Source organism: Epinephelus fuscoguttatus, linkage group LG2 (genome assembly GCF_011397635.1).
Source record: "Epinephelus fuscoguttatus linkage group LG2, E.fuscoguttatus.final_Chr_v1".
Classification (NCBI taxonomy): domain Eukaryota; kingdom Metazoa; phylum Chordata; class Actinopteri; order Perciformes; family Serranidae; genus Epinephelus; species Epinephelus fuscoguttatus.
The window spans coordinates 34,317,459-34,339,123 of record NC_064753.1 but is presented as its reverse complement, the minus strand read 5'-3'; the positions used below and the strand labels follow the sequence as shown (position 1 = coordinate 34,339,123).

Sequence of the window (21,665 nt, the reverse complement as noted above, 5' to 3'; positions counted from 1 at the left end):
ACTTACACTTAATATTTTGAGTGCATAAGCGCATTCACACTGAGAAGTATGGAAAAATGCAGTGCACTATGAGTACCCGGATGGTGAACTCAAAACGGTCAAGAAGTTGAGTGTGGAACTATGGACACTTCTCGCCCTCAATGGTCGCCATCTTGGCTACATAGTGGAAGGGGAGGAACCACTTTTCAAACTGGAAATGGCGGCCGAGAACTGTGCGACTGTGAACGTCACTGCATTGTACAAATACATATGTTTTTTGCACTAAGCATCACTATATTGTTGTCAGGTATAAGCCAGCAGTGTGTTTATTGGGTTAATTTAGCAGTCTGTAATGATTTGGTACAGCAAACGATGACGCAAATACTAATGCTAGTTTGCTAACTAGCTAATTTGCGGTCGTCATTTCTGGTGAGTGCACAACGGCTGTGTTTGGTTTGAGACAACACTACCTTGTCGAAATTTGCGCGCTACGCCAATGAGTACACAGTGCACATAGTATACTACATAGAAGTGTACTAATGGAAGTATGTGATTTGAGACACAGTGTTTGAGTTACTTGAAGTCACTTCCTGGATGGCTGAGGGCAGAGTCTGCATGGTTGTATGCAGGAAAGCCATCCCATGGAACAAACCAAGAGCTGTTACTTCATGGGGGTTTGTTTGTGTTAGTCTTAGTTATTGTCTATGTAAGTTCTACCCCTTTGTGTTTAATTTGATCTGATCAGAAGGTATATATCTTGCCCCATTGTCTCTTTCTGTTAGGTCTGTTTGTTGAGCTAATGTCTAGTTTTATTAGCCTTATTTTTCACTTGACCTCTTTTAAGGTCCCTTTAACCCCAATTCTGTTATCGTCATTTGCTGTGTAAAACTTATTTTTTTGGGAAAATAAACACACCTTTTTTGAACTTTAAACCTGGGTTTTTGTGCTTTGACTGCTTGGTCTGTGACAACACTAACAAGTCTGGTGGGTTTGGGGATGGCAATTTCGGGGCCGTTTTCAGTTAAATAAAAAGGATCTTACTCTTTCACAAAAAGGTCGACCTCTGTAGGGATCCTTTCTATAGGTTGTCAGACACTTAAAATAATATTCTGAGCCTGTCAGTGACAAAAATGAGCACTTTAAGTGGACTTTAATTGATGGTGCCCTGAGAGGTTACATTGTCGCCTGCTTTGCAGCGGTCTCGCTCAATACTGGACTGATTTTTAAAAAAAAACATTGCTCTCATTTAACACATACAAACACACAGGAAATAGAATCCAGGTTGAAAAATACTTCACTTACCCTTTAACCTGTCTCTAATGTGAATCCCACTGCTGCTTCCAACCAAAGAAGAAAAATAAAACATCCTTAAACTATAGGTACGCAGACTTACAATAATTTAATAACCCATTAATTTTGATTTATTTAACAGGATCTTTTGAACAGTCTTTATACGTCAGAAAAAAAGGCAATCGTAACATTGCTGTCAAACCTTGAATAAAGCACATGGCACGACCACCCACTGTCAAGGTCCTCATCTAAAATGCTGCTTTCATCAATAATCTTAGAAGATATTTTACACTTAAACTTAGAACATGATAGTGTCAGATATCTTCATGATACTGTTTGCCTTTGTCGGCAGACTGAGTCACAGTGTTCAGTTCGGCAGGGGCTTTTCAAGTCTGCCAGAGACTTACTCAGAACTAGTTAACCTGGGACCACTGAGTTCGCATACTTGAGAGCACCACCAGCAGGTAAGACATCCCTCATACACCAGACATAAAATCATTATTCTGCCAAGCAGCAGGTCAATGATCAAAGACCACTGTTGTCACTGTTAATAGTTCGCTGACAGGCAAACAGTGCTAACAAAACACACTGCCACTGCTTAAGGACAAACATGACGCCTTATGTTGGAAACAGTTAATGCAGCCAGGCCTGTTACATGCATGACAGCCTCTGTAGTATGGATTTTATTTGTTAGATTTACCAGAAATTATGTATTTTAACATTTAAATGATCCACGTTTGATTTTGCTGTGTATTTGATGCAGCTTCAGAGAAACAACCGAGGCTCTTTGCACCCTTCTATATATCTCTATACACCATAGTGAGTATACATACCAACAGGAAACTGGACAGTTGTCTGACTCTGATCTTTGGTGAAATTTTTACATATATAAACTGTGCTGCTGTTTTTCATTTGTCCAATTCCCATACAATTCCCTAACATACGTTATTAAACTGATTCCAAGTCTTTAAATTCTCTAATCTGGCATTGGTCGTGTCTCTTATATATTTGGCCATGCATTTAATTACCCATTACATTAACAGCATAGCTCTTTTTTGACATGTGTGTGGCTCATTTGCATTTGTCAGTTCAACACATTGCATAAATGTCTCGCACGCCATGAAATACAATGTGCACATCAACAGCACTGGCCAGTAATTGCTGATAGTTAATTACAGCTTTCATATATTGTAACATTGTTCATTCGTGTTGGCTTCAGTCGCCTGTCCTGTGCACTTTTTGAAACCGCATTAAAGTTATGAGCTCCTGAAAACAAATTTTAAATACAATTAATTTCCATTGGCTTATTCCAATGGAAATTAATTCATTTGAAGTTAATCCATCCATCCAGTCTACTGGAAGTTTAATGCCCCTCAGATTATGTTTTCTATCACCATGATGCAATGATTACTGAAGCTATTGAATACATCTTCTACTTCTTCTCACTGTCACTTCAAAAGGTTCATCTTGTATGTATCTGTGAAACATTCACTGGCTATGTTTAATTAGTTTTCTGTACTTCCTTCTGCTCTTTGTTTGCTTATAGCTCATAGTTTGTGGTTTGTCAAAACGGTACCTCACCAGCACTGTCAGACTCACGATTGACCTTGTATTTATTATCAAGTTTCCTGTATGTGTACTGATGCTCATTCTCCATGTAAATATACCCCTACAGGTTCATTTTCTAATGTACCTGTGAGATTATTTGGAAATGTATATTTGTAAGATTTGGATATAAAAAAATATATATATATATATATACAGTACAGGCCAAAAGTTTGGACACACCTTCTCATTCAGTGCGTTTTCTTTATTTTCATGACTATTTACATTCTAGATTCTCACTGAAGGCATCAAAACTATGAATGAACACATGTGGAGTTATGTACTTAACAAAAAAAGGTGAAATAACTGAAAACATGTTTTATATTCTAGTTTCTTCAAAATAGCCACCCTTTGCTCTGATTACTGCTTTGCACACTCTTGGCATTCTCTCCATGAGCTTCAAGAGGTAGTCACCTGAAATGGTTTTCCAACAGTCTTGAAGGAGTTCCCAGAGGTGTTTAGCACTTGTTGGCCCCTTTGCCTTCACTCTGCGGTCCAGCTCACCCCAAACCATCTCCATTGGGTTCAGGTCCGGTGACTGTGGAGGCCAGGTCATCTGCCGCAGCACTCCATCACTCTCCTTCTTGGTCAAATAGCCCTTACACAGCCTGGAGGTGTGTTTGGGGTCATTGTCCTGTTGAAAAATAAATGATCGTCCAACTAAACGCAAACCGGATGGGATGGCATGTCGCTGCAGGATGCTGTGGTAGCCATGCTGGTTCAGTGTGCCTTCAATTTGGAATAAATCCCCAACAGTGTCACCAGCAAAACACCCCCACACCATCACACCTCCTCCTCCATGCTTCACAGTGGGAACCAGGCATGTGGAATCCATCCGTTCACCTTTTCTGCGTCTCACAAAGACACGTGGTTGGAACCAAAGATCTCAAATTTGGACTCATCAGACCAAAGCACAGATTTCCACTGGTCTAATGTCCATTCCTTGTGTTTCTTGGCCCAAACAAATCTCTTCTGCTTGTTGCCTCTCCTTAGCAGTGGTTTCCTAGCAGCTATTTGACCATGAAGGCCTGATTCGCGCAGTCTCCTCTTAACAGTTGTTCTAGAGATGGGTCTGCTGCCAGAACTCTATGTGGCATTCATCTGGTCTCTGATCTGAGCTGCTGTTAACTTGCGATTTCTGAGGCTGGTGACTCGGATGAACTTATCCTCAGAAGCAGAGGTGACTCTTGGTCTTCCTTTCCTGGGTCGGTCCTCATGTGTGCCAGTTTCGTTGTAGCGCTTGATGGTTTTGCGACTCCGGCAGGGACACATTTAAAGTTTTGCAATTTTTACGGACTGACTGACCTTCATTTCTTAAAGTAATGATGGCCACTCGTTTTTCTTTAGTTAGCTGATTGGTTCTTGCCATAATATGAATTTTAACAGTTGTCCAATAGGGCTGTCGGCTGTGTATTAACCTGACTTCTGCACAACACAACTGATGGTCCCAACCCCATTGATAAAGCAAGAAATTCCACTAATTAACCCTGATAAGGCACACCTGTGAAGTGGAAACCATTTCAGGTGACTACCTCTTGAAGCTCATGGAGAGAATGCCAAGAGTGTGCAAAGCAGTAATCAGAGCAAAGGGTGGCTATTTTGAAGAAACTAGAATATAAAACATGTTTTCAGTTATTTCACCTTTTTTTGTTAAGTACATAACTCCACATGTGTTCATTCATAGTTTTGATGCCTTCAGTGAGAATCTACAATGTAAATAGTCATGAAAATAAAGAAAACGCATTGAATGAGAAGGTGTGTCCAAACTTTTGGCCTGTACTGTATATATATATATAGTTATTTATTTATTTATTTTAGAGAAAGCAATTTAACAATAAGGACTTAAGCCTTTATTCTTAAACACGTACCTAACAAATGAAAACATTTTGGAGTATGTTAAGGATTGTCACTAGGCATTTTTTAATATTTACTTCTTTATTCCTTAATCTCTATGAATAATAATGTTAACTGTTACAAAGATTGGTATTTACGCCATTCCACTGCACATAGGTCATGTGACTATTTCAAAACTTACAGCCACTCCTACTTAAGAAGGCTTCTCTTTGTCTAACCTGCAAAAATAATGATTTTAATGCTGCAACGTTTTGGTGACCTGACCTTCATCGGGAAAACTGTTTTGTGACAGTGTGCGGGAGTATTTTCTATAAGTTATGGACAAAACAAACAACAAATAGGATCAAAACTGATGAAGCAGAACTAAAGATATCACCCTTTCCATTCCAAGCATTTTTCATCCTGACACCTATATTACTCATAATGCAGCTCAACCACCGACAATACGCTTAGTTGTATGCTAACAGCAGCTAATGTAGCTTTCAGCTGCAGGACTTCGACAGATATGCTGGCCACAGAAGTCCTATAAGCTAATTTCTTTCTAACTCCAATCCACTCCAAATATCACATGCACTGAAGCAGAGAATAAGTCAACACAACTCCATAACTCCACCACCTCTCGGTTGGTTTTTATGTTATTAAAACTAGTAGTCTTCAGCCCCAACTGACACTGACATCACTGGAGGAAATTTATCCGATTTCGTGCAGCACCATATAGCTTTCATCAGGCAACTCAAGCCTCGAGTTCCTCTTTAAGGTCAGGCAGCTAAACCACTTTAAGGTTTGGGAAATATCATGGTCTGGTCAAATATTGAAGAAGTTACCACTGACTTGTATCAGTCTCTAGTGCCAAAGACATATGCTTTGTACTCACAGCCATCCACTGTGAGTTTTACTGTGGTATTCGTATGTTCCACTACTTCCTGCATTAGAGGAGTGACGCGATTCCAGGCAGCATTACACTTCGTTTTTACAATTTAGCTATTCAAGTATGAATCAAAGCAGACTTCACCACACACTGGGAAAAAGTATTTCATCAATGATGTCATCACATGTTCCACCAGTCATGTAATTTATATAATTAAATGCCCTTGTAGGTTATCCTAAGTTGGTAAAACATCATGTGCACTGAAGCAGAGAATACGTGAACACAAGAGCTCCATAAGGAGAAATGATAGAGATTACGCAGTTGTACATTTCACCGACTTCAAATATGATATCTCATCATTTAGGTTCCAGAGCATTAAAAAAAGTTACTCTACCAGAGAAAGGTGGTAACACAGAAGAAATACTTTGCAGAGAAAGATCAGCATTTTTGTAAATAATCTTATAAATTAACTTTATTGTGTAAGGAGCCTGAGGTTTATGGGTTTTTCCTTTGTTGTTCTTGTTGCCTTGCTCTTTCGTTTGTGGGATATGTGACATATGGTGGACAGGTTGATGTCAGTTACTCTGCAACACATCAACAGCTGATTAATTCCCCCACACCTGTGCACACCTGTGAAATGGGTGGCGCAGTTTCTATTTATGCTCAGTGTTACAAGTAATGGTGTTGAAGACTCTTGACAAAGGTCCAGGAGGACCAAAATGCAGCGTGCAGGATTTGCTGTTCAAAGACTCAAGTGATATTTTCTGACGCACCTGCATCCAAGACAGGTAGATGTGTGGATATTTCCCTTCAGACAATATAACTATTTAAATTTTGCGTGTGAAACATTTAATGATAAATTATTTAACATGGCACATCTATTACATATGACATTTGCCCACATAGAGGTGGGATAAAAGTAGGATTAAGCCAAAAACTGGGATGAAATGAGTATGTTACAACTTTTGGTTAAGTCCCACCCACTACCAGTTTAAACTCTGCACATTCAGAGTATGGATACAGATACAGATGATTAAGTTGGTTAAACAGATCCAGATTATGGTGCCTTGTCTTGCGCATACCTATATACCTATATACAAGAACTAGCAGATGGGGTAGTTACGCATTTTTTCCCGCTCTCCTAAACTTCCTTTCAACCACATTTAAGATGGATTTTTACTCACAACAGTGCCTGTCAGTTAGCTGCACTACAACTGCACGTGATCGGGCCATGTGCAGCTCTATTCATTTGTGAAGACAGTGAGTCAGTAGGCCTACACACAGTACATCTGCCAACTGTGAGTACATCTGCTGAGTTAGAGCCCGTACGGAACCACACACGCGCGCGCGCACGCGCACACACACACACACGCACACGCACACGCACACGCACACGCACACGCACACGCACACACACACAGTTTACTCACAGCACTTGTATTTATGTGGTGCTGGCTGCTCCACCCTCAGCAGGCAAGCTGGCATCGACCTTGGGGCAATGCGCTTGATCTTCGCGCACGCTTCACCTCTTAATGATAAAATGAGAAAACTGGGTCGGAGATGTACATTCCCACCAGAAATAGTGGGAAGTTAACATCTTCAGCTGAGCACCAAGACTTCCAACTGGGAAATCATCTCTAAATAAATCAAATGAGTTTCACAAATAGGTGAGGAGCCTATGGGAGGCCCAGGTTTGCTCCTGGGAGGAATGAACAAGTCTGGATGATTAACTGAGAAATGAATGACCTGCTCGTGTATCCACTAGAAACCTACTTGAGCAATCAAATGACTCTAAATTAAATGATATTTGGTACGTTGAGTTCTTTATAGAGACTGATGTTTTTCATGACTATTTATCATCTCCGCTCAAGGAGTTGCAGTCATTCCCCAAAGCAAAATCTGAAAACAACATTCATTTCCTCTAACCCGCACTTCAGGACAAAGCATGTTCAGAATTCCTTCGCTGCCTTCCATTCCATTCAATCAGCAGAAAATTGAAAAGTCCTATTGTATTTTAAGAAAATACACCATCACTGTGTACACAACGTCCACCAAGTGAACATTCTGCAGCTGTTTCAAAGTGTCTACAATGATGCTTTAAGCTCACACAGTTTGCAAAAGAGACAGTAAGAGAAACACAGAGAAATCCAAAGAAGCCATGCATTCGTGTCAAAAGAAGTGATAGTCTGTCATGGAATATATTTTACAACTCACCAGAGTTGGGGTCGGAGTTGCCGTCAGCTTCAGTCCTCTTATCAGGGGAGGCCTGCTCATAGAAGTCGTCCTGCGCCTGCACCAGAGGGAGAGGTTGTGTGAGGAGGGAGCCACTGCCTACAGGCTCGTGGTCCCCCAGACCGCTGTCACTGCAGCTCTCCTGAGAGCCATCCGGCAGGTGAAACGTGACGCGCCGCTGCGACTAGAACCAAGAGCACAAAACAGAGCCTCTGATGTTAGTGCTCTGCTCTGCCCCTTCCAAAATTTTACACTATCATTTTACACTGAGCTGAGCAAGCTCATGCATGCCGCTTGACACACTGATCAGTACTGCAGTGTGAAAAAAGCAGCCTTAAGAGATTGTCTGAACGATGTAAAATGTATTCAACATTTACAAGTAAGGAAGGCACTGGTGAATCGAAAAGGTTCATTCCCAGTTTCAGGAGACTGAGAATGATTGTAGAACAAAAAGTCTGTTTTGACTCGGGCCGCGTTATTGATGGGAGGGGGAGTTAACACATGGTAAATACAGTCACGTTTCACTGCACAATGACAACCAATAACAGCATGCAAATTAAACATCATGCACTGTTACAAAAATTCAGCAAGGTGAAAGGTGCAAAATTTGCGAGCCATTCATAAATGCATGGTGTAATTAATGTCAGGCATAATTAATCAAGGCCATGGAATTTCTAGATATTGGTGGCAGCATATTATCATGTTCGTGAGGACTGCTGCAGGGACATTTACAGCCCGATTGTTTAATTTGTGTTGTCAGTTTGTTTGCGTGTTGGCAAAGTCAAAGTGGCCCGCAGCGTTAACAGAAGTCGCCCCCCTGGGTGTCCTTCTTCCCACATTCTGCACTTGCACTGACGAGAGGAATTTCTTAACCCACGAGTGTTCCTTGGACAAACCGTAGAGCGTTTCTGTCGGAGACATGCATGCAAACACACACACGTGCACGCACGTCGCACACACCATCCTTAAAGCCATCCTGATTGAATTTCCAATTGTTAATTCCGAGTGTCTTTTCCCCTTGCTCTAATGACATTTTCCTCAGGCTTTTTCATAAGTCCAGACACAAGCCTCGAGCTAACCTTTCGTGAGCAAAGAGAGGTCCCTGCCACATACTCGGTGATGACAGACAGAGACGAGTTTTACAGTAATTATTGGGAAAAGCAAAGGTCACCCAATCTGCAGTCTAATGCAAATGACCTCATTATATATTTTAGAACTGCTCCAAAAAAATGCAACATTCAATTAACCAAAAAGGGAGAATAAAGAAAGGAAAAATGGGGTGGTGAGGGAGGTGGGGGTTGGGGACTTGCAGGCAGACCTAAGAGACTGTGGGTACAGAAAAAAAAAAAGCTGGATTCAGATTTAGATGCATGGTGTTAAATTTTCATGAGGGATGGATGGATGATGTAGACAGACAGACAGACAGATAGACAGCTATAACAACCTTGGAGGAAAATGTCAATTCTTACATGCCCAGTGTTGCAATGACACTGATAATACTCAGCTGACAAAAGAGAGAATGAATTGAAATGACAAGAAAGAATGTTTTATGAAACTCAAGGCTGACAGCTGTGTGAGTTGTATTGGAGTCTCTTAGCTTTTAGGCTACTTTAAACATTTTTCTTTGTTATATTAAAGAAAACTGAAATTAGTTGGTATCAAAAGTTGAAATACAATTTAATGTTAAATATCAATCTATCTTATTTGGCAGTTGGATAGGACAGCACTCCCTCTTATAGACCATGCACTTTTTTTGTGAATTATAACAAATATTACCTTCTGAAATCCAGCATGTGTTGCCAAAAATCAAAATCAGGATTTGAACGATGCTTCACACTTGCAGCCTCTAATGACAACTGGAAGTACAGAATCAAGTATAATTAAATCTAAAGGTCTTGTAAAACAATAGGAATCTGGATAAATGTCACAGGTAGTAATTATAAAGAGGCATATGATAAGATGTGGCATTTCAGATGAAGATGATATAACTAGGGGGGAAAAAACCCTCCATAACAGGGTTCCCTCCTTTGTTTGTTTGTGTGATGGTTAAGTATACTGATAAGGCAATTTAGCACTATTATTTTCACATAAGTTGAGACATGCTACCTATGTGTTAATTAAAAAACACTTTATAGGGAAATTAAACCCAGGAAAACAGAAGGGTGAGGCAAGCCTTAAAGATTTGACATGTTTGGTGTATCTGCAGTTAATTAACCATGGCGTCATATGTTTTTCTTTCTGCTGATGCCAAAGAAGTTGGCCTTAGGCAAGGTAGCCATCTATTTGTTGGCTGCCCTGAAAGTGTCAAGCTAGCAATACTGATACTGGCAGCTTTTCTACCACATCTCTATAGAATTAAGGAGACAGCTGTATATTTTTAAAAGTAGTATCCAAAGTGTATATCTTGTATTAGCAATCCCTGATTAATTAAGGGGATACTTTGCCAATATTGAACCAAATTAACTGTGGTAATCTTCTTTCCATCTTACTAGTGGCCAGATCACCCTGCTCCAGTGTTAATTCAGGTGACGAAAACTATAACGCAAATTTTTTACCGCCCTTTTTTCCATGACGAGAACAAGACGATGACAAGCTAAAAATAGATCTTGATAATAAAGACAAAGACGGAATCTAGGTTTCTTTTCGTAGACGAGATGAGACTTGTCGCGAATGGCCATGCTTGCAATTATCTTCAAATGCTGTATGAACAACAGGCAGGTTAAATCCAGTTAATAGTCTGCACCAGAATGTTTTGCTAGCCTGCCAAAACACACTGTCAGCTGTTGATGCTGGTTTTGAGCTGTAATTGAGCAGTAAATAAGCAGTCATGTGTGTCTGACTGTGGATGGTAGCAGTATTGAATGGATTTGTGGAGTTAGTTGCAGCTGTGGCTATTAGCTGTTAGCTCTGCTTGTTAGCCGCTGACTGGCAGTGGAGCAAGCGGCCACTGGCTGGTGGTCTTCACATCTGTTCCCCGCAGGACTCCACTCAGATCTGGACTGTCTGGAAAAGGTTTATGTGTTGACTGCTGTTTGATAGGCAGGTAGGAGGTTCCGCTATCTGTGAGTGTTGCTGTGCTATGAATAAACAGTCTGAACTCAGTGGAGTTTTCTCTTACAGCTGAAAGTTTAGCTATAATCATCAACTCTGTGAGAGGACATGAGCTAAAACCTCACGACTAACATGTTGCAGATGAAGAAAGAATTCCGGCTGAAGTAAAGTTATTTTTCTACTTCTTTACAGTGAGATCGATAAGTCAGAGTTTACAATGAACTGGGGAACAAATCCCTTTTTTGTCTCATTAGTTATTTGTGGTGTCAGAGTTTTTGAGACATTAAAGAGAGAGATGTCAGTCTTTTCAAATGATGATCAGGAAGTGTGTGCTCATAAATCATCCATTAAACCTGTCAAATACTGCTGGAGAAATGCAAATTTGTATGTGTGTAGAAAGTAATTGTAGTTATAGAAAAAAATGTCTAAATAAATTGTTATACAACCTGTCATCTTGATTCTAATTTCTGATTCATTAATTGCATTAGTTTAAAGATAAAAATCATATAGAAGACACAATGACTAAAAGTTGAAGACAATGTCATTAATTTTCGTCACCAAAATCAGTTTATGTCGGCTAAAACTATGACGAATAAAAATGACTAAAATGTGACAAAAACTAGTAAGTATTATCATCTCAAGACTAAAGGCCCATTTATGCTCCCTTTACGTACGAAAATGTATATGTCAGTTTCAAACAATGTTACCGTCACTGCCCACATACTTCCATGCGTCCTTTACGTTGGCATGGATGTTAACCAATATATCCACCAGGAGGCAGCCCAGAGTCAAAAGTTTATGACAACAACAAACTCAAAAACAAACATGGCGACTGTGGAGGAGATATTGATAATGTACCTCTTGCATAAAAGACAAAAACAGAGGCAGTGTTGTAGGAGGTGGTGGTCGGTGAGGCCGTTAAATACATCGCCACTGGAGGACGGAGAATTCTTTTCTCCAGTACTGCCAATGAGAGAAATTGACAACGAGCATCATTTCCAGTACTTTAGGATTCGATAACTTGCTTTGCCGGGTGGCCCCCCACATCCAAACAAATCTGTCTCGCACAGACCCCCACTTCTCCATCGCTACTGACCAACACTGCCCCCACGGCTTCCGGTGGTACTGCTCTGTTTGGCCCATATCCGTAAGCTTTATGGAAACGTGCAGAAATACGGACGAAATGAACGTGGCGCACTGACAGAAGGCTCTGTCCGTATCTGAAACTGTATTTAACGTTGAGCATAAATGGGCCTTAAGACTAAATACAGTTTTTAAAATTAAAACTGCCCTGCTTATCTCTCAAGGCATTTAAACTGGCTATAGGGCTGCTGCCCAAAATACAGATTGTACTTCTCGAATGCCTGCAACCACAAACACAAAGAGTGTAGAAGCAGATAGAGAAAGACCCGCTCATCTCGCTCTCTCCCTCACACGGTAAAACTAAATCAAATCAAATCAACTTTATTTATATGGCACTTTTCATACAACAGTAACACAAAGTGCCTCACAGAGGTTAAAAACAACAAAGATCCAAAACAGAAAACAAAAAGAAAAGAGAAACCCCAACCCTCCCACCCAACAAAAAGCTATTTAGCTCATAAAATTGAGTTAGTAGCTAGGTAAGAGTGATCTAACTTGTGGTATGGTTAAAAGGCCAGTGCCGGAGGACCTCGGGGTCCGCGAGGGTTGATATGGTAAAAGCAGGTCAGATAAATAAGAAGGCCCAAGACTGTTAAGACATTTAAAAACTAATAAAATAACCTTAAAATCGACCCTGAAGTGCACAGGGAGCCAATGCAGCAATTTTAAAACTGGTGTTATGTGCTCCCGCCCTCTGGTCCTTGTCAGCACTCGTGCAGCTGAATTCTCTAATAATTGTAGATTTGAGATACTCTTTTTGGGAAGAGCAGAGAGCAGGGCATTACAATAATCTAACCTACAGGAGATAAAAGCATGAGAGAGAAACGGGCGGACTCTGGCTATATTCTTAAGGTGGTAGAAACCTGCCTTTGTTATGTTTTTAATATGTGGAATAAAACAGAGCTCAGAGTCAAAAATCACACCCAGATTTTTTTTACAGATTGTGTTGGTTTAAAATCCTGTAGTTTTGGTAAAAGTTTCTCTCTCTGGCCTTCAGGACCAATGACTAAAACCTCTGTTTTGTCCTGGTTGAGCTGCAGGAAATTCGCTGCCACTTTATATCTAAAATGCAGTTAAAAAGGGCATCAGTTGGCCCTGTGTCATCAGGAGACACGGCGATGTACAGTTGCGTATCATCAGCATAACTATGAAAGCTGATGCCGTGCCTCCTGATGACGTCCTAGGCAAACTAGGCAAAGCTGATCACATATAAACCAAAATTATGTTACTGAATAAGCTATATCTTGCCTAAATGTTTTCATTAGCTTACTGTTTAATGGTTATTCAAGATTGTTTGTCACCAGCCGTCCGCCATATTGTTTCCTGTGGAAAATTGTCTAAGCTCGCAATACATAACCCATAAGCGGGAGCATTTATTGCTCCCATGCTGCGGAGTGCATCCTAGTAGTTGTAGTTTTCTATCTCTTGAGCAAAATTGAATGTCACAGCCCTTTTCTTCTGTTTTCTCTGGTCATGTTGCACCTATTTCAAAAGAATTTTCATCTTTTTACTGCATAGACAGTGCATTTTTATGAAAATACCATCTTTTAAGCAGTGAAAAAGTTCTTTAGGAAAATTTGATAAAAGATGATCCAGAAGTCAACATGGTGTTAAACTGAGAAAGGTATGGGATTGTGAGTCAGGTATAATTCCTTGAGCTTCTGTAAAGGTTTTCAGTACATGCCCATCAGTATAATATTAAGACGTTGAGGAGACTACTCTGATTAATACACAAAGTGAGTGAATACAAAAAAAGCAGTCGACAGTGTGACGGTGGGAAAATGACTGCTGTTGCTTGAAGCCCAGGGAAAAGAACAACAATCTTAATTCTCAATTAATCACAATATACAACATGACAAATGGGATATTACAAAATGGTCTTTTCATAAACGTGACAAGTGCAAGCAATAATTGAAACAATAATAACTTTGTATATGTAATTTCCTTTGATTTTGACTTCTAGTAGAGGAAAAAAATGGACTTATTATTGATTGGGTTAATGGTTTCAGTGTGTGCTGTCAAACGCTGCTGGACTGATGGAGCTTTAAAATGAAATCTTGCTCAGCACCCTGTCAGATTTTATTTCAGGGGTCGGTTTGGGCAAAGCAGAGGAGGTTTAATGTAAAAATATACAGTACGCTTTTCTTTGATCAATATTTCACTCTAACCTGGATTGTTCCAAGCAAAATAATTTATAATTCATCGTTTATAATTTCAGCACATTATGAGATAAAAAGGTCCAGTTTTAAACCATATTCGCTGTCTGTGTCACTGTGTGCTCTCTGTGTGTTGTCTGTTTGTGTTTGCACATGTTTGAAGATATTTGTATTTCTCTGTTGCCTTCGCTGTCACTTGAAGTAACATTAGCATAAGACCGGCTTAAACTATCCCTGCTGCCAGTTTACAAGATATTATGGCTTATCGCGCCTGCTAACCCTTATTATCCGCTTGTTTTTATAATTTGCCTGACCAAACACACTCACTTTAACGAACACAAAGCAAATAGCAGCACTTTGCTGCTGGAAGGTTTAAATTCAAGCAAGCCTGCAAATTATCAAGAATAGGGTTTCCCCTTGGGTCTTATAGAAAGGATACAATTTTTAAGCAAACTGAGAATAAAATCTGAAGGGAGAGAAAACAATGCCTACACAAAAAAACCTATGATGAAAGCTCCACACAGTCCTCTCTAAAGTTTCAAATGGGTCAACACACCGTATGGGTATTTAAAATCATTATGATAACTACAAGCTGTTGGAAAAGTAGAGAGTTGAAGTATTATAAATTAATTCAACTATCATTAGTTTTATTGATCTAAAGCAGAATTGTCAAACAAACAACCCGTGGGCCAGAACTGGCCCGCCAAAGGGTCAAATTCGGGTCACTGGATGATGTTGCACAGCTAATATTGATGCAATTGTGAAGTTAAACAGTGAGTTCATGTAAGATGCTGCTTTAGAGGCTTTTCCAGCCTGACCAGCTCAGTGGCCTAGTGGTAGAGTGTCCGCCCTGAGACTGGGAGGTCGTGGGTTCGATCCCCGGCCGGGTCATACCAAAGACTATAAAAATGGGACCCATTGCCTCCCTGCTTGGCACTCAGCATCAGGGGTTGGAATTGGGGGGTTAGATCACCACATGATTCCCGAGCGCGGCACTGCTGCTGCTCACCGCTCCCTCAGGGGGTCAAATGCGGAGAACAAATTTCACACACTCAGGTGTGTGACAATCAGTGGAACTTTAACTTTAACTTTAACTGACCAGAAGACAGTTCTCTTAAACAATAAATATGCCCTTTAGTCATAATTAAGGATATTTAACATTGTGCAAAATAATGTCAATCAGCCACTTCAGTGAAAAAGAATCTATATCAGACTTCTATCTTAAAACAATATTGGCGGAACCATAATGCAAAGGCAGTGCCAACAATTGAGCATAGTATTAGTTCATGCAGGACAAGATGTCAAGCTCAGCTCAGATCCCAGCTACATCAGCTGATCTCAAACAGCCCAATCAACTGGTGGATCACGATCCCTCCTATGCAACTACTTGGCAAATCTCATTTAGGGCACCCTCTTTAAATTGCTCTGTCCTGCCTACTGTTGCTGCTTCCTCTGTCAGCTGCTTTGCAACCTGCCTCCACCCCAGCTCACCCTTTTCATGCTGTGTCTGACTTATCAATGTCATTTCTGTTTGTTGTTGATACTGCCCTGCACTTTTTGTGCACATGGAAGGGCAGGGGGGTTTGTCCCTTCTGCCTCAAGCGTTCCTTGTCTGCACATGGAAGAGCAGAGAGGTGTGCTCTTTCCGCTTTAGGCAATCCACATAAGGGCGTGGAAGAGGCTTTCTGTGTAGGCCTGAGGGAAGGCAGAGAGGCCCCAGAACAGAGCTATACCACCAATTATAATACCGCAAATGGAAATAAAGTTCTCTTGGACCTAAGTGTTCCTCACTGAACTTTAGATCTGTAAATGGTTTGTAAGGTAGGGAATAACCTGCTTCCTCAATAGCTGATAGTGATGCCAGCATTACTACACAGGAGTGGAAGTGCAGGGGAAAATGAAATGTAATTACAGTGAGTTATAGACTTGGTAATTGTGGAAAAACTGAGACAAATTATTAAAATTGTACTTATTTTTATTACAGGCTGTCCATCATCTGTTTGTCAATGGTTAAACATTTTCAGAGTGTAGTTGTACTTCATACCAAAAGGAAGGGGAAAAGTGGATGTGTTGTTATTTATGGGTTATTATTTAATGGTTTTACTGGTCCAGCCCACTTGAGATCAAATTGGCTGTATGTGGCCCATGCACTAAAATGAGTTTGATACCCCTGAGCTAAAGCTTGCATTTCCATTTTTTAGGGACTAACAAATACATGATTCAAACTAAGACTGAGTGTTGTGATAACATACATAGAGTAACATAAAGTCGCCCATAAGGTGATATACATAGTGCCTGTGTATTTGAAATATTTCTGCAAGGTGCTGTGCAGCTACAGCACCTCATGTCAACACCTCTGCTGAAAACCGCAATCAGTGGGTGAAATATACAGAATCACTGCACAGTAAAGACTCAATCCAGTAGAACACAAAACTAATACAACTTTGGTTTTATGTGACAGAAAACAAATAGGGAGAGGGCTTATGACTTGGAGCACGAGCTTTCTCTCTCTCTCTCTCTCTGTCTGCTTCCCTGTCTTTCTCCTCCTGAGTGTGGCCATATGGAGCACAGTGTGCAAGTCAAAAACAACTCTGTGTTGTATTGTTTCCCACATGAACTCAATATAACACTACATTTCTATCAGGCAGACATTTAATGAGAGGAAGCACACACTGAGCAGACGTGTGCGCACACACACACACACACACACACACACAAAAATGCAACCCCCTCACCCCTACAAATAATCTTATCTAACAGCAGTCTGACACCTGCGGTGAGAGAACACTTCCCACGAGTCCGTTCTCACAATCAGACCACTGAGGGAGATCAGTCAACCAGGAAAACAAAACTCACAAAAAGATCTCTTTCTCTCCCTCTCTGCCCTCCTCTCTCACTCCTTCTGCTTCCCTTAGAGACCAAAGGTGCTGTGCCATCTGCTGGCCACCTTGGAAAATACATTTTTTTTTGTAAATCAATAAAAGGCCACAAACGCGATTGTCTTCTTTGTTCCACTGGTCATGCTGATTGATTTTTCCTTTCTCTGTCATTCCCTCTCTGTCTTACACCTTGCACTGCTATTGTTACACTCTAACACTTTCTCAAACAACAAAATGACAAAGTCAAACAGCCTTGTTTGATGCCATTAACCCCTAAATAGAATAATGTATGCCCTTTCTTTTATCTTTTATCAGGTTTTTTAGAAAGTACATTTTGGTGTCATACACTATTCCCGGCAGTGTTCATCCACAACCCTGACAAGCTGTAACATTCCATAAAACATCAAATCAAGTGAAACATTAGCAGATGATAGACACTGCCTCCTGTCAACATAACATTCGGATTTCCTTTGGGATAAAATGCATCACAATCTCAGTCAGCCAGGGCTCTATTTTGATGACATAAACACAGTCAAAAACAAGCTTTTCAAACTGCTCAAAAAAGATGAAAGACGCAGAGATAAAAAGAGTTCCCAAACTTGTTTCTGTAAGCAACACTCAAATAAAAAGTGACAAATAAATCACAATCTCCCCCGTCTTTGATTCTGACTCTAATATTGACGTAGTCTGCTCCTGCTGCCTCTCCAGAGTCTAAGTCTGCTGCCTTCTGCTTTTCATCATTAAATCATAGCTAGGCAGTTCTGAGAAACATCTGCATTCTGCCACATCCACAATGAAGCGCGATCAGTCACTCCCTCGCTCTTTGGTTCACCACAAATACGCACATGCGCGCACACACACGCACAAAGACAAACACAAAGATACATAAATCAAGTCACATATGACCCATTTCCCAAATTGCAAGCTTGGAAGAGTGGACATGTGGCGTGTGTGCGCGCATGTGTGTGTGTATTACATGTCTAACAGCAGTGTGCTTTGTGTTGGTCATTTACAGAACACTTGCTTAGCATGTGATTATCAGCACAGTCCATCATTTTGACTCTTTCTGGGCTAAATGATCTCGCGCAGATTTATGGACGGGGTATACAGCATGCGTGTTTATTTATTTATCCTTCGACCATTTATTGTCTAACCCACATAGCAGACATGGAGACATTTATTCTCATAAGAAAGCATCAAACCGTGTGTAGTCACCAGACTCACCACTCTCACCTGTCATCTTTCACAGATGTGAGCAAGTGACACGTTGCTGTGACAAGTTCCCTCTCGCTAATGTCCTCAAAGTCCAATTTTTTTTATTCTTTTTGTCTGTCTACACCTCCCTTATTGACTCCATCTCATTCAACAGTCACACATACACGCTGTTTCTTGCTTGTTAAATAGATATGTGTGTTTCTACCTAATTTAGGGTAGTGATGCATTTAACACAAAATTTTAAAATTCCCTTTTCTAAAAAAATGTGCTCATAAAACATATAATATTATATGAAAATGCTATTTTAAGTATCACTGACCAGCTTATTGAAACATCAAGAATCAAAACATGTATTATTAATTCCGCATTATTTTTTCCACACATGGGGGGCAGCAAAACATGTTACAAATCACCTGTAGGTATAAAATTGATATGACAATCATGATGGCAGGCATGGAGCAGTATTAGGAATTTTTCTCAGTCAATTTCTATTAAATTTTCACTCTTCTTTTAGCTTCGTTTTGGTCTCCTCCATAGGCTGTACTAAATAATGGACATAGCCACTGTTATGTCACCCATTGGTTTGTGGCATTTTGGTCATGCTATCTTGGATTTTTGGAGCCAGAAGTGATCAAATTTGGACGAGGGTGGAGCTGTAAAGAAGAAAGGGGTGGATCTGATTCATAGACTGTGGTGACACCTCACAGACAGCACTCAAAGCAGCCCAGCTATTAATTATGCATCACGTTAAGCCTTCATAAAATGTAAAGAGGTTATAAAAATTCACTCCCTTTACAGTTGTTATGAACAGGTAAATTAGCCATAGAGACCAAAACCTTTTTTGTACCACTCTAACGGGGGTCTGAAGGGACTGACTTGCTTTTGGAACCAGCCTCAAGTGGCCGTTAGAGGAACTGCAGTTTCTGGCACTTTGGCGTTGGCTTCATTTTTCAGCCTTGGTCTCCATCAATTCTTGAGAGAAATGTCTGCCTCTTTAGCCTCTATATGCTCCACTATGTTCCCTTCAGAGTCACCTACTATGTCTGTTTGCCATTTGGTGTTGGACAAGTGGCGTATAGTTGGTATATCATTATCAAAAACAGCTGGCTGCAGAGGCTAAGAAGATGACGATGAAGCCAAAACAGTGAGCTGAAAGATGCTAAAAATATGTGTGGGGTCAAAGGGAAATGCAGAGTCGTGTGCTATTCTCTGTGGGTCTGTCACTTCAGTTGGCCCAATTTCTATGGGTTGTGTGTGTGTGATAATATAAAGTTATTGATTGGTGCCGCTTTAAGATTTCAGTGGTGGTAACAGCAAGCACATTTTTGCTGTGCGGGTCCAAGAGTCCCATTTGGGGGGCAGCAAATTGCCTTGAGCAGCTGCTCTCTGAGAAAAATGCAACAGAATGAGAGGGACTTCTGTATCTGTTAACAGCACACCCAACAAAACTGTGGGTGTCTCAGATGACTCATCTTATCACATTGTTTTAACAAAGAACAATACAAAAGACAATCAGCAACATCATCCAACATGCTGAACTTATGATTAAACGTTATTAAATTGTCTCTTTGGTTATTGCTGAAAAATACCAGCAATAGTATCAAAAATAAGGATGATAACAATTTTTAAAGTTATGTAACAATTCACACAACACCACTGAAATCCAAGGGACATGTTAAAGACTCAGAAAGCTCATTCATTCTTTCATTGTAGCCATGTTTAAGCCAGTATGAGTAGGATTTGATCCTGGGTCACTGAGATGTATGGGTTGAAAGCAACTCATATGCTGCAGTATTTTTCTTTATTATTTTATTCCTCTACAACCAAAACCTTATTTCAGCAATAACAGAAGCTAAGGTGAGGTTAAATGATGTCATAAAATCTCTACACCTAGTGGCTTTGAACTATTGTACTGTAGCATAGGCAAGTGCAAAAGAAAAAAAAAAGTACTCTCTTGTAGCTTAAAGAACAAACCTTCCAGGATTATCCCTGTCAACTTCAGGATAGCTCTCTAAATATCTCAAGTTAGGCTTTAAATGCAACTTACAGGCACCATGATGGTTGAGCTAACCTTGTCTGACAACACAGACTGCCTACAGCTTGGAACATGTAATGAATATATTGCCTTAGATATGCATGTCTTACTTTAACATGCAGTAGCTACGTCTAGCTAACCTACAGACGGGCAAATCTTCCCTCTTTACTCCACATTAGTGGCAGGCACAAAGGGTTTTTAGATTCCACATTTTGGTCTGTGAGAACAAGAGCAAAAACTCACCAAACTAAACAGAATTTAGCTGAACAGACTTCTTCAGGGGGATGACATTTCATTTATAATTGATGTCGTCTAACACCAGCTGGGGCTACATGTGGACATCTTAGGCTCATCTGCTCTTTTTTCCTCCCCACCCTGCAGTGACCTCTTACCTTCTCTGATGGATTTCGGCACTCTCCCTCTCTACATCTCCTTCTACATCCTAGCTTTGGCGTGCTGTTAAATAACCTGACTTGGCTGAGTGAGAACTGTGAGACAGGAGTAGTTCAACCAGCTTCCCTCTGTGCCTTAAGCAGAGCTGAAGAAACCTGTGCAGCTGCCACAGAGCATTAGCTACAAAGTTAACCACTACTGACTCACTCATCGGTTCTACCCTCCACCGACATCCACAGCCATAAAACGAGAGACACATAAATTCTTCTCTATGTGTGTCTCCTGCATCAGGATGAAGGATTTGACACTCAGAGACAGTTAACTACAGAGCAGAGCAGGCTAGGCCCTGAGCACTAAATGGGGAAGCTTGATGTGTTTATGAGTTACAGTCCATGTGATCTCGGTGCTGCACTCAGCCGTAGACGGTGTGCACTGAAGTCACCGTTCTGTGCCACTTTGGAGGGTGTTTGCTTTTCATTTGCTCACTACAAATGCTTCAGAGAAATACCTTGGTGTGTCACTGCACTATCAGAGGGATTAGAAATATTAAAAAGGTAATCAAAAGTCAATAAAATACATTCATGTTGCATTGAAAGCTACACATTTATTTGTGCTCATGCAAAACCAAAGCATAATCACAGTGTACTCTATGATTCATAATAACCTACAACCCTATTAGCTGTCATTAAATCCTATTTGTGATTCCATTACACCAAACAGGTACAGAAGCACACATTTGTTTAGTTGGATCCCTGTTTATCCTGTGGAAATAATGGCTATTTACACAGCCATGATTATTCAGCTTTGAGAGATCAAATGTAAATCGATGCAGCAGGGAGGTCTGGTTGACTTTGGCAACTGGTGATCTAAATTTCTCATGGGTTTTTTTGCATCTAATTCACTCAAAAATACAGGGATTGTGAGATTGTTTGTTTCCAGAGGAGCATACAAACAGATATATCTTT

General features: G+C 40.4%; 1 protein-coding gene across 3 annotated transcripts in view; it reads right to left on the bottom strand.

Annotated features, from left to right (window-relative positions):
* The window catches only part of LOC125899244 (protocadherin-9), a 324,984-nt gene that overhangs the window by 98,032 nt on the left and 205,287 nt on the right, over positions 1–21,665 (bottom strand). For 2 of the 3 annotated variants that reach the window (XM_049593373.1, XM_049593381.1), the window contains one exon: positions 7,811–8,012. In XM_049593373.1, the coding sequence (XP_049449330.1) occupies positions 7,811–8,012 (202 nt within the window). The remainder of the gene's footprint in view (positions 1–7,810; positions 8,013–21,665) is intronic. The other variant, XM_049593387.1, reaches the window with a different exon arrangement.